The sequence below is a fragment of the Geotrypetes seraphini genome, chromosome 8 (genome assembly GCF_902459505.1).
Source record: "Geotrypetes seraphini chromosome 8, aGeoSer1.1, whole genome shotgun sequence".
In the NCBI taxonomy this organism is placed as follows: Eukaryota; Metazoa; Chordata; class Amphibia; order Gymnophiona; family Dermophiidae; genus Geotrypetes; species Geotrypetes seraphini.
The window spans coordinates 103845741-103859083 of NC_047091.1; the positions used below are offsets into that span (position 1 = coordinate 103845741).

General features: G+C 46.7%; 1 protein-coding gene across 1 annotated transcript in view; it reads left to right on the forward strand.

Annotated features, from left to right (window-relative positions):
* The window catches only part of UPF1 (UPF1 RNA helicase and ATPase), a 357405-nt gene that overhangs the window by 299306 nt on the left and 44756 nt on the right, over positions 1-13343 (forward strand). The window contains exon 21 of the mRNA XM_033955970.1: positions 9270-9351. Coding sequence (XP_033811861.1) covers positions 9270-9351 — 82 coding nt within the window. The remainder of the gene's footprint in view (positions 1-9269; positions 9352-13343) is intronic.

Genomic DNA, 13343 nt, shown 5'->3' on the forward strand with positions numbered 1-13343 from the left:
TAGTGTGCCGCGGAACAGCGGTTGAAAAACACTGTTCTAAGGCGTACTATCTCGCCTGTGTTCCTTTTTCTGTCACTAATATACCTGAAGAAGGATTTGTTCCCCTTTTTAATGTTTTTTGCCAGAATTTCTTCCACTCGAAGTTTTGCCTCCCTAACTGCCATTTTGACTGCTGTAGACCTGGTCCTATATTCTACCTTTGCCTCTCTTTTCTCCATGCGCTTGTAGGAGAGAAAAGCTTTTTTCTTCTCCTTAATGAGGTGCGAGATCTCCGCGGTGAACCATTGGGGTTTATTGTTTCTTTGTTGTTTATTTACTGATTTTATGAAGCGGCTAGTTGCTTCATGTATGGTTGATTTCAGTGTTAACCACTTAGCTTCTACATCATCGGTCTCCGCTTGGTCCTGCAGCGTCCGATGGACGAAATCTCCCATGCGTGCGAAGTCTGTGCCCCGGAAATTGAGTACCTTTGTTTTCGTGTTTTACTAGGGAAGCCTTTCCTAAGGTTGAACCATACTGTGTTGTGGTCGCTGGAGGCTAGCGTATCTCCTACTGAGACCTCTGAGACGCTTTCCCCGTTGGTGAGTACCAGGTCGAGGATCGCCTGGGTCCTAGTGAGCTCCGTTACCATTTGTTTGAGACGTGCTCCCTTTATGGAGGTTAAGAGCCTCCTGCTACCACTGGTTGTCGCTGAAAATGAGTTCCAGTCTGCATCAGGCATATTGAAGTCCCCTAGCAGTACAGCTTTTCCTCGTAGAGTGATATTCTCTATATCTTCAATTAATTCTGCGTCCATGTCTTCCAGTTGTCTTGGGGGTCTGTATACCACACCTATATACAGGCATTTTTCTCTGCCTCTTGCCAGATTTACCCAGAGGGACTCCCCGGTGTACTTGACATCTGTGATCCTGGTGGTTTTGATGTCCTCTTTAATGTATAGAGCTACCCCCCTCCTAACCTGCCCTCTCTGTCCTGACAAAGTAGATTGTAGCCCGGTATAGCCATATCCCACCCATGTGAGTCCGTGAACCAAGTTTCAGATATTGCCACCACATCTAGGTCGGCATTCCTTATTTCAGCCTCCAATTCTAGAATTTTGTTACCTAAACTGTGTGCATTGACATACATGGCCCTCCATATCTTGTGTTTGCTAAGTCCCTGTGAGGCGTATCCTACCCGAGTCGGTGTGACTCCTAAAGAACTGTTTGCAATGTGGATACTTACCTTGGACATGGAAGCGGAGTTTCGACTCACCTCATCAGAATAATTCCTTTCTGCACTAATATGTAAATGGGTACCCTCCCCTGACTTACCTAGTTTAAAGCCCTGTGAAGCAGGCGGGCTAGTCGGTGTCTGAAGACGTTCTTACCCCTACTGGTCAGATAGAGTCCGTATGATTCCTGAAGACCTTGTAGCGCTTCCCCATGGTTTAGGAATCCGAAGTTCATATCCCGGCACCATCCCTGTAGCCACTCGTTCGTCCTCAGGATACGTTCATCTCTGGCTCTTCCCTTGCCTCTTAACTTGGAGGATCGATGAGAAAACCACCTGCGCTCCTGTCCGCTTCAGCCTCTCACCCAGTGCTCCAAAGTCTCTGGTTATGGTCTCCGGTGTGTTCCTGGCAGTGTCGTTGGTTCCTATGTGGACAAGAAGCATAGGAAAGTGGTCTTGGGGCGTGAGTAGTCTATCCAGACTGTTGGTGACATCTCGTATCCTGGCTCCAGGCAGACAGCAGACCTCCCTAGATTGCATATCCGGTCTGCAAATTGATCCCTCGGTGCCCCTCAGCATGGAATCCCCGATGACTATTACTTTGCGCTTGTTTGGGGGAAGCTGATCAGTTGTCCCTGGAGATGGAGCTGTATGTTGGGCCTGCTCCTGTTTTTCATCGGCAGTTCCTTCCTGAAGAATCTGTATAGCTGCCCTGTTTGTAAGAAGAAGGAGAAGATGAAGAGATTGAAAAAAAGGGGTTGGGGGTGTCTCCTATGTTTGCCCGTGGAGGAGGTCACCAGCTGCCAGGAGTCAGTGATGCTAGCCATTTCCTGTATTCCAATTGTTGGTTCCAAAGCTGATGATTTGGGTGTCTCGAGGATGGACTTGTCACGGGCCTGCTCGGTGATTTGGGACAGCTCCTGGATGACTCCGTCGATGTAGGCCTCGTCCTCTCGGATGCTTTTCATGCGTATCACCTCCTCCCTGAGGCTCCTTAGTTCCTGCATGAGATCTCCATCCAGCTGCGCGGCCTCCTCTGTCTGTGTAGAGACTGTAGTGTAGCGCTGGGGGATGGTCTCGGTCTGCACAGAGACCTCTGTCCACCGTCCTGGGTCCTCCTCCTTCTGCACGCAGTCCGTGGTCGCTTCCTGGATCCCCATAGCAACTGGAATACTGGTCTTGATTGTAGACTTTGCGCTTCTTGTCCTCCCTGCCATTGCTGAGTTGTAATTGAGGATTGCCTGTCAGTAAGGTAGAGAATTAGGAAAATTAGAAAAATCTGTCTGTGAGCAGGTGTGAGATTTTGAAAGATTAGGGTGACTGAGAGTTGGAAGATTGGGGTATCTAGTGCTTGAAAGATAAGGGTGTCTGAGAGACTGAGAGTTTGAAATGTCTGAGAGGGTTGCTGTCTGTGAGTTAGTATGAGAGCCTGTACGATTAGGGTGAAGGGATAGTGTGTTTGAGAGGTCCACTTATTGCCCTAAGGCAGGGGTGCCCAATAGGTCGATCGCGATCGACCGGTAGCTCGCCAAGGCAAAGTGAGTCGATCCCAGGACTCACTTTGCCTTGGCGATCTATCGAGCCGATCAGTCTTCCTCTCCCCGACGTCAATTCTGCCGTCAGAGAGGAAGTTCGGGCCAGCCAATCGCTGCCTGGCTGGGCGGAACTTCCTCTCCGATGGCAGAATTGACGTCGGGGAGAGGAAGATTGATCGGCTGAAGCAGAGAGAGCATGGTGCGGCGTCGGCGTCGGGGCCTGTTATCCATTGGTGGTGTTTGGGTCCCATTCCCCGATGGCAGCGGCAGTGGCAGTGGCTTGGGGAAGGGCAGGCAGAAAGAAAGAAAGGGGGCAGGCAGGGAGACAGAAGGAAAGAAGAGAAACAGAAAAAAAGAAAGGGGGCATGAAGAGAGAAATAAAGAAAGGTCAGGGAGAGAGGAAGAAAAAGTTGGGGGAGGGAATGAGGTGTGGAGGAGAGGAAGCATACAGGCTGAAAGAAAGATTGGATGCACAGTCAGAAGAAGAAAGTGCAACCAGAGACTCATGAAATCACCAGACAAGGTAGGAAAAATGATTTTATTTTAAATTTAGTGATCAAAATGTGTCTGAATTTATATCTGCTGTCTATATTTTACAATATGGTCCCCTTTTACTAAACCGCAATAGTGGTTTTTAGCGCAGGGAGCCTATGTGCGTCCAGAGCAGCGCTGGGCATTCAGCGCAGCTCCCTGCGCTAAAAACTGCTATTGTGGTTTAGTAAAAAGGGAGGGGGTGGGTATTTGTCTACTTTTGTATGGTTGTTACTGAGGTGACAGTGCATAGAGTCATCTGCTTTGACCTCTTTGAAAAAACCCCGGAATAGGAATGATAATTAACAATTCTATACGTACAGTGTGCGTTGTGTTTTTTTAAAATTTTATTGTTGGTAGATCATTTTGACTTGGTCATTTTAAAAGTAGCTCGCGAGTCAAAAAAGTGTGGGCACCCCTGCCCTAAGGTATCGTTGTCTTGTGTAGTTTGGCTTTTCTTAAGGCTCGCCTTCGCCGCGCGCCGTTGGCTCATCCCCTTTTATGGGGAGAGTTTGGCTGGTGACATCAGGAGTGGGCGGAGTTAGCTCTCGCCTCTTCCCCTGCTAGCACCGCCTTCTCTGCTCCTCTCTCTGCTTCTTCCTGCTAGCACACTCTCCGATCACTGTTCTGCCATGTGCTCAGGACTCTTTTACCATGTGCTCAGGACTAGGCACAGCTCCTACAGTCTCCCTTCGGCTGGCCTTGCACTGTGGACTCTGCCGTTGGCTCGTCCCCTTTTATAGGGGGAGTTTGGCTGGTGATGTCAGGGGTGGGCGGAGTTAGCTCTCGCCTCTTCCCCTGCTATCACCCCCTTCTCTGCTCCTCTCTCTGCTTCTTCCTGCTAGCACACTCTCCGCTCACTGTTCTGCCATGTGCTCAGGACTCTTCTACCATGTGCTCAGGACTAGGCACAGCTCCTACAGTCTCCCTTCGGCTGGCCTTCACTGTGGACTCTCTGCCGTTGGCTCGTTCCCTTTTATGGGGGGAGTTTGGCTGGTGACGTCAGGGGTGGGCGGAGTTAGCTCTCGCCTCTTCCCCTGCTATCACCCCCTTCTCTGCTCCTCTCTCTGCTTCTTCCTGCTAGCACACTCTCCGCTCACTGTTCTACCATGTGCTCAGGACTAGGCACAGCTCCTACAGTCTTCCTTCGGCTGGCCTTGCACTGTGGACTCTCTGCCGTTGGCTCGTCCCCTTTTATGGGGGTAGTTTGGCTGGTGACGTCAGGGTTGGGCGGAGTTAGCTCTCGCCTCTTCCCCTGCTAGCACCGCCTTCTCTGCTCCTCTCTCTGCTTCTTCCTGCTAGCACACTCTCCGCTCACTGTTCTGCCACTGTTCTGAACTCCTGAATTCCACTTAGATTAAAATTTTACCAAAGCAATGCAAACCTTATTTATTGTAGGTAAACAATAATTGTACCCTTAAACAAAGACTGTATCCTTTAACTCAGTATTCTTATGTCTTAGAGGACTTAGAGCAGTGTATCTCAAACTGTGTGCCGTGGCACACTAGTGTGCCTCCTGAGATTTCAGGTGTGCTGCGGCACACTAGGGAGGAGGAAAGATGCCGGCTAACTGACAACAGGACATGCCTCTCGCGGTGAGAGGCACGTTTTGTAGCCAACGCCTTTCCTTCTCTCTGGCCCTCTTACCTGGCATCTTAGGGCCCATCTTAGGGCCCATCTGGATGGCCTACACGCATCTGCGGACGTAGGCGTTATGACATTACACATGCGCATGACATCATCATCGTGACGTCCGTGTTCTTCTGAATGCCTTGAGTCGTGGCCACTATATTTAGTGTGCCTCAGCTCGAGAAAGTTTGCTAGACACTGTCTTAGAGAATGAATTATTGGCTTTGTTTGACTAATTTTCACTCATGCTGGAAAAGCTAACAGCTTCATATAGACACCACACTAAAAAAGCCCGCCTTAATGAGAATCACTAATGTTCTCCTATGCTGGGCCCAAGAAGCCCTCCTTCGCATCTAAGAAGGCAAGCAGGCCTCTTGGAATAACAACATAATAATATTAATAATAACAGTTAATATACTGCAGGATAGTGCTTTGCGGTTTACAATGATTAAAATGCTACAAATTGAGTAGAACTAACAAAGTTAGAAATTAATGACTAACGGTTCTAGAAATCAGTTGTTGTGAGAAAGATTGTGCAGATCAGCTACCTAAGTACTTCAGGAACAGATATGTTTTTAGGTGTCACAGACTTAACACAGTTTCTATGGTAACCTAGCTTAAAGGTCAGGTAGGGGTCATTCCATGTCAAGGGGACCAATACTGAAAACCGCCCATGCTCGACCCCCTTGAAATCCAACCAAATTTTACAGGGGTGTTGTCTAGTGTTTTAAATGAAACTGCAAAAAATTTTGGATCTAAATTTGATCAGGAGCTAGGGGTGGTTGAACAAAAGCAATTGATTCACTCCCATGCCTTGTGTGACCTAAAACGCCAACTTTGCTTAAACACTGCGGCAGAAGGAAACTACCTGGGAGTCTGAAATTTTGCAGTTTGGTACAACACCTTGGGGCAAGTTTCTGTGCCAAGTTTGAAATCTTTTGCGAACGTGCTTCCATTTCTACAGGTCAGCAAAGTAGGCAAAAAAATTCACAAATGAAAATTTTTGGGACAGTTTGGCTCTATACTGCTGCTGGTAGGTAAGTCAGCTGAGAGTACAACTTTACCAGCAGACATGTACCATGAGGTACTTCCAAGATTTGCAATATAAGCTTTTACAGTCAAGTGAAGCTGAAGATATGGCCATCTAAAAAATATGGCTTTATGCATTTATACAAATTTTCACTGTTTTTCAGATTCAAATATCTGTGTAATTTTTTTATATCATTTGAAAGAGCATATTTTTTTGCTACAGAAGCTGTCCTGTTTCACCTCAAAGTCATATGGTAGAGTTACGCTCTCCATTTTATCACCATTCCTTCAGCAACCCTCCAAGAGAGTCCTCTTTCACATCTCAACAGACACTCTTCTTCTTCAGGAAATCAAAGCTCTATTTCAGTTAAATGCCATAGACGTAGTTCCCCCTTCTCAGAAAAATCAGGGGTTCTACTCCAGGTATTTCTAATTCCAAAGAAGTCGGGAGGTCTTTGTCTAATTCTCGACCTCCAAGAACTCAGCAAATATCTAGTGAAGGAAAGGTTTTGCATACTATCTCTGGGAGCCAAATACCCAGTTCTAGAACGAACCAATTGGCTGTGCTCTCTAGACCTCAGAGGCCTACGCACACATATCCATACATCCTGATCACAGAAAGTTTCTGCGTTTTCAGATAGCTCATCTACACTTCAGTACAAAGTTCTGGCTTCCTCTTCAAGAGTATTCACTAAGTACCTATTAGTAGTGGCAGCTACCCTGCGTTCCCATGGTTTTCAATTGTTTCTATATCTGGACAATTGGCTGATAAAAGCTACATCTCCTCAAGCAGTACACTTGGCAACACGGGTGACAATAGCTGTCCTCCAGCTTTTAGGGTTTAAAGTCAACTTTCACCAAGTCTCATCTTCAACCCTCTCAAGTGTTGGAATTTATAGGAGCTGAACTCAACACCACTCTTCTATGAGCCTTCTACCCCAACAAAGAGAAAACATCTTGCTTCAACTTTGCAATTGTGTGTCTACTCTACAAACCATCTCAGCAAGACAAATGATTCATCTCATGGGTTACATGGCATCCACAGTTCACATCACCCTCTTTGCATGACTTCATCTCAGATCAGCTCAGCGAACTCCAGCATCTCAGTGGTTTCAGGCCACGGATCCCTTCTCTCAAAGGCTTGAAGTCACCATCTCTTTGTCCATCTCTTCAGTGGTAGTTAAATCTGTTAAACTCTCCAGAGGATTGCTTTTTCACATCCATCCACATCACAAATTACTTACAACGGATGCGAGCTCACCTAGACAGTTTCCGGACTCAGGGAATGTGGTCTGCTCAAGAAAAGAAATTCCACATCAACCTCTTAGACCTGCGGGTGGTTCGCATTGCTCTCAAAACATTTCAGGATCGTCTAATCAACCAAGTCCTTCTTGTTCTGAAAGACAATCAAGTGACAATGTACTTCAACAAGCAGAGAAGAACGGGCTCTCTTTCTCTGTGTCAAGAAGCTGAGCGAATTTAGAACTGTGCAATTCTTCACAACATCCTTTTTCAAAGCCATACATGTGCAAGGCAAACAGAATGCCCTAGTCATCTAAGCAGATGTCTCTGATCACATGAGTGGTCTCTCAACTCCTCAGTCTTGCGCCATATCTTCTCTCTTTGGGGGACTCCTCAGATAGACTTGTTTGTGTCTCCCCACAACCACAAGTTGCCTAAATTCTGCTCCAGACAGTACTCATTGTATTAAAGCAGATGCATTTGTTCTGGATTGGACAAACAAGTTCCTTTATTAGTTTCCATGTCTAAATCAGTACCAAGTGGCTTTAAGAATACTCTTAGTGCAATAGGACCATCTCAGGCTCTGATCTGCAAAGCAGCCATTTGATCCTCAATCCATACCTTCACTTCCCATGCTGTTTAGAGCAAAATAGAGAGTGACATGGGGACAAAATTTTCCCTATCCCCACAAGTTTTGTTGCTGTCCCTTTCCTTGCCCCATTCCTATAAGCTCTGCCTTAACTTCACAGTCCTTGAACACTTATGATTTTAAAGTGTTTGAGGCTTGTGCAAATGAGGACAGTGCTTGCAGGAATGGGAGAGGGACAGGAAAAGAACTCACTGGGATGGGAAAATGAGTTCCCGCAGGGACAAGGAAAAATTTGTCCCTTTGTCATTCTCCAAAGCAAAACTCTTGAAGAGATGGTCGGTTTGGGCAAGTAGTTCTGCTAAATCTGTTTACTTTGAGTGCCAACTTTCAAACCTTCTTGGGTTTTGCCAGGCTGATTTATATTCAGTGTTAAACCTCTTCCAGAGTCATGACCTGGCAGCTTGTGAGTCCCACAAGTGAGAATACCTGCTTGTCCTCAGAGAAGGCAAAGAGACTTACCTGTAGCAGATACTTTCCAAGGACAGGAAGCATATATTCTCACAACCCACCTACTTTCTTTAGTTAGCTTCTTAGCTTTGTTACTGAACTTCAGGTCCTGTGAGTCGGTCGGGCGGGTGGGCACAGTCATGCATGCAATATGGGCAGTGCCTTAAAATTTAAAGTGACAGTGCACTTAGTATGTGTCTGTACTGGGTTCTGTGGATGATGTGCATGTGAGAATATATACCTGCTATCCTTGGATAACACATGCTACATGTAAGTATCTTTGCTATATGGGGAGGCACGGTACTTTTCGACTCATACCCATCACATGTCCTAGGGAGGAGCTAATGGTTCTTCAAAGCCATCAAAACCAGCCTTATAGTATTTTCTCAAGCATAGCAACTGGACCCCATCTCTTACCATCTCTCTCAGTGAACTTATTCCAGCTTTACAGGGGGTGTTTCCCTTCCCAAATATTTTTTTAATCAAACTATTCCATTTCTTAAAATAATTTGAAGGAATATCTAGTAGCAATCAACAGAACAAAAAAGTAATTTAGGAAAATGACATCTTTAGCTGAGAAATCTCTGCCTCTCCAGCTTCTCTCTAAACTTCGTGTAAGAGTCTTACAATTTAACTCAAATAAATCCATTGAGCCTGCTGAAATATTGACCCCCCAAATATCTTGAATCATGCTTTGTCCAATTAAATGGGAATTCCTCAGGCATATGGATGCTTGGAATACTCTCCAAGTTTGGGGGGAGGGGTGACAATTTAGAAAGGCATGGGATAAACACAAATGATCTCTAAAGCAGAACTTGAATGACTTTCACACACATATGCTCTTTTTTTTTTTAAGTGGGTAACCTACACAGAACAGCAAACAGGATGTGCCCTGATGCTCTTCATCTGAGGTTCATTTACCATGTATGAAGGAGAAGAGATTTCATGCTTAGGTGTCACGACGCAAGAATTTTATTATTTGTTTCATGTTCTAGGGTGCCCGATTCATGACCACTGCAATGTATGATGCTCGAGAAGCCATTATTCCAGGATCTGTGTATGATCGCAGCAGCCAAGGTGGGTAAGCCAAGCATCGAGTTTACAGGGCATTCCATATTTTAAAATCTTAAAAATTAATGCTTCAACCTTTTCAAACTCTTTGTTACAAGCAAACTGCAAATGTCCTTAAAAAAAAAGTTCCATAATTCTTTTTCAAGAGCAAAAGTTCTTGTTGGTTTCAAGTTTATTAAGGTTTGTTGTACACGCAGTGTCAAATATTTCAATAACATTTTACAAACGGGACGAAACAAAACAATTTTATACAATTAAATACATAGTATATACGTACAAATAAATACAGTGGTGCCTCACACAACGAACTTAATTGGTTCCAGGAGCAAGTTTGTTATGCCAGGGGGGTCGCGGGTCGGCTGGGGGGGCGGTCGGAGGTTCTTGGGAGGGGGGTTTGCGTCGAGGGCAGGAGGGCCTGGGATCCCTCCTGCCCGTAATGTAGTGCAGGGTGGGGTTAGGGGGTCGCCGTGGCCAGGAGGACTTGGGCTCCCTCCTGGCCCGATATTGTCGGGGAGTTGGGGAATCGGCGGGGCAAGAGGGCTTGGGCTCCTTTTTGCCCCGATCGTGTCGGGGAGTCGGGGGGGCAAGAGGGAGCCAGGCGGAGAGAGGGCAGTTAAGCGCAGTGCCTGCGCGGAAGGATGCAGCTCGGGCGACTTCGTTGTGTGAAACGAAGTTCGTTGTAGGGAGCAAGACATAAAGTTAGTTGTGCGCAGCGTTCGCTGTGCGAGGCGTTCGTTATGCGAGGCACCACTGTAACTGGTACAGAAGGCGAGGGGGATGAACTACAATCTTTAAAGAAAATGAAGAAACATTTAGGGAAAACACATCTGGTGGGTAACAAGAAAAGATTTAAGAGCAAAGATAAGCATGGAAAAGAAAGAAGAGAAGTTTGCGACCTAACAATACAATATTTCACCTAACAATACAAATTAAAATATATATCCGTAGCATAGTACATTTGTTTCTTTGTGGGCTGCTATCATAGTTAATATCTTTATGGACCTGATCTGTGTATGCTGTTTTTCACGTACTGGGTAAGATATGTACTGAAAAGCATTATGTTTGTTATAGGGACAGTTGTATGATAAATTTTGATGTGTGGTTTTCTGTAGAAAGTTAATATAAGATTTGCATTTGTATACAGCAGGGGTGTCTAACCTTTTGGCTTCCCTGGGCCGCATTGGACGAAAAAAAATTTTCTGGGGCTGCACAAACACTAGCTGATGAGCAAAAAAAAAGGTTGAGCAGGTCCCAAATTTGCAATCACTAATATAGAAGATGTAGAAAAAAAATTAAAACATTTAAATTTAATCAGGTTGGGCAGACTAGATGGACCATTTGAGTCTTTATCTGATGTCATCTACTATGTTGCTATGTTACGTATCGAATAATAAACCTTCATTAAAGGGACACTGTGGAGAGGAACCCAAAAAAGCAATAATACTTAAACTGAGTGATCCTCCACGTACACCGCTGACAGTGGGAGCAGCCACAGGTTTCCGCATCCCCACTCTGATGAGCAGGGAGCGTGCTCCTGTTTTTTCCATTCACTTCTATTACAGCTATGTTGTGCCTCTTCTGAGATGAGCCTCATCAGAGCGGGGATGCTGAATCAGCTATCAGCTGCGCACATGGAGGATCGTTCAGTCAGGGTAAATATTATTGCATTTTTGGGCCTCCCACTTTGTTGATTAGGCTCCCTCAAAATGAATATCTCCCTGCTGTAGCTAGTAGGGATCTCCAAACCTTACCAACTGACGGCCACCTCCTCCCCCTCCAACTTCCCAAGTTCTGCAGCTGGCAGCAATATTGCAGAGCTGCTGCCTTCCCTCTCCCCTTGGCTTTCATGCATGCATGAAAGCAGTGGCAGCTTGAGGATATTGCCATTGGCTGCAAAACTTGGAGATTTTGAGTTACCAGGCTGGAGGAAGATGTTTTCAGTTGGCAGGGCTTGGGAATCTGCACTAGCACAATTATTTATAAATTGCACTCAGGCAGGGAGAAACTTTGGTGCTCATCCACTAATTTTGGGCTCCAGTCCCTCCCTCAAATGACTCCGCCACTGAATACAAAAATAATTGTGATGCACATATCCCAAAGCTTATTCCAGTTAATAAATTCCAACATTTTTTTCTACCTTGTAGTATGGATGTTTTCTTTCTTTAGCACTCTCCAGACCAGTAGAGGTTAATCTTTACGAGTGGGTATATATCCAATCATGACCAGCAGGTGGAGACTGAAAACAAAACTGTGGAATAGTACATAAGAGATACCTTTCCTTATTCCTATCAGTCTTCTTTCAGTCTCCAGCAGGTGCTGAGTGAGCTGTACCCATCTCCCTTGATAGGGCTGTTGGAATTTGATTAGGGAGTTTCTAGTCCCTGCTTTTGGCTGGACAGAGCTTAGGTGGGCCCTGTTTGGGGTGTCAAACCTGGTGGGTCTCGAGCAGGGTCCCTTCCCTCCACTTCCTCCACCTCCCCACATTTTTTTAGAGGAGCCTCAGCAGTAAGCCTTGCCCCTTAAATCAAGCAAGGCATATTGCTTTGAGAGCCTATGGAGTCTGTGCTGTAAAAAAAAAAAAAAAAAAAAATCCTGAGGTAGTGCCGGTCTGCAGGGTTGCTTCCCTGTCAATTTACTGTATTTTACTACTAACCAAAATTTCAGCTAGGTCGCGTATGGAGTAATTCTGCACCTCTCAGGGGGAGAGGGACACAATTTAGTCTAGCCGCGAGGCACTCATGGCTGGCCTGAACTCGGCGGTTTGGGCCGGTGTGATCATGGAGCTCCGTCAGCAGCGGCTGCAGGGGTCCAGAACTTCCCAGTCTTAGTGCCTCGCGAGTTAGCTGGAGGCAGTGAGGCAACCCAGTCTTCTCTCACTGCCTCTAGAGGGATTCCCCGAACCGCCGACTAGGGGTAAAAGGATTCCCTCTCAGCTGATTTTTCTATCAGCTATTGCCAGCTTGCCTGCTTTAGCGGCTGGGACAGTTCAGGCTTCCCAGCCGCTACAGGCCCTGGAGGGGTTATTTTTGGCGGGATCGTCGCCATTTTGACAGACATTCCCCTCCATTTTGTCTGCAACCTCAGGTAACCTTCCCCCTGTATTGCAAACAGGGGCAGGTTTCAGCGTGGACCCCTGCTGGGGCAGGGAGTCCCTGGGGACCCCCGGAGTTTTTTTCCCCCTGATTTAATCTCTTTCTTTATGTAGAGCCTATTTCATGCAGTTGGGGGTTCCACATGCACCCGGGGGGTTTTGGGGGGTTCTCTCCGCACACCCTGTGGCTTTGCCTCCCTCTTTTCATTTAGCGTCCCCTCTTCCTCCTCCCTCATGGGGCTTGGATTGCGGATTGGTGGTCAGAGGAGCGTGTTGGTGTGGATGAAGACCTGGACGCTTTGGAGGGCTTCCAGGATCCTCTAGAGGGGATGCCCTGGCAGCGGGGCATTGGGTTTCCTGCCTTCCAGCGCGGAGGTGTCTGTGGTGCGCCTTTTTTTCGGAGGGATGTGCTTTTAGACCTGAAATAGCAGATCTTCTTGGTGCTGCATTTTTGAAGATGCGCCATCGGAGACTCCGTATATGGGGGACCCTCTGCTTCAGGGAGTTTGTCCTGTTTCCTGCTTTTTTCCTGTGTTTTTCGTGATATCGTGCTGGTGCAGTGGAATATGCCAGGGGCGCCGTTTCGTTTGGCGCACGCCCTGGCTTGTGGGTATCTCATTCGCCAGTGGTGGACACGGTGGTCTCAGCGATTGCTAAGCGGCATACCGTGCCTGTTAAGGGTGGTTCTGCCCTTAGGGTATACTGAGCGTATACTGAGGACTAACGAGTGGCTTCAAGGATGGTGCCGGGAAATGAACTTCGGATTCCTGAACCATAGAGAGGCGTTGCAAGGACTTCAGGGACCAGACGGACTCCATCTGACCAGCAGGGGTAAGCACGTCTTTGGACACCAACTAGCCCGCCTGCTTCGTAGGGCTTTAAACTAGGTAAGTTGGGGGAGGGTACC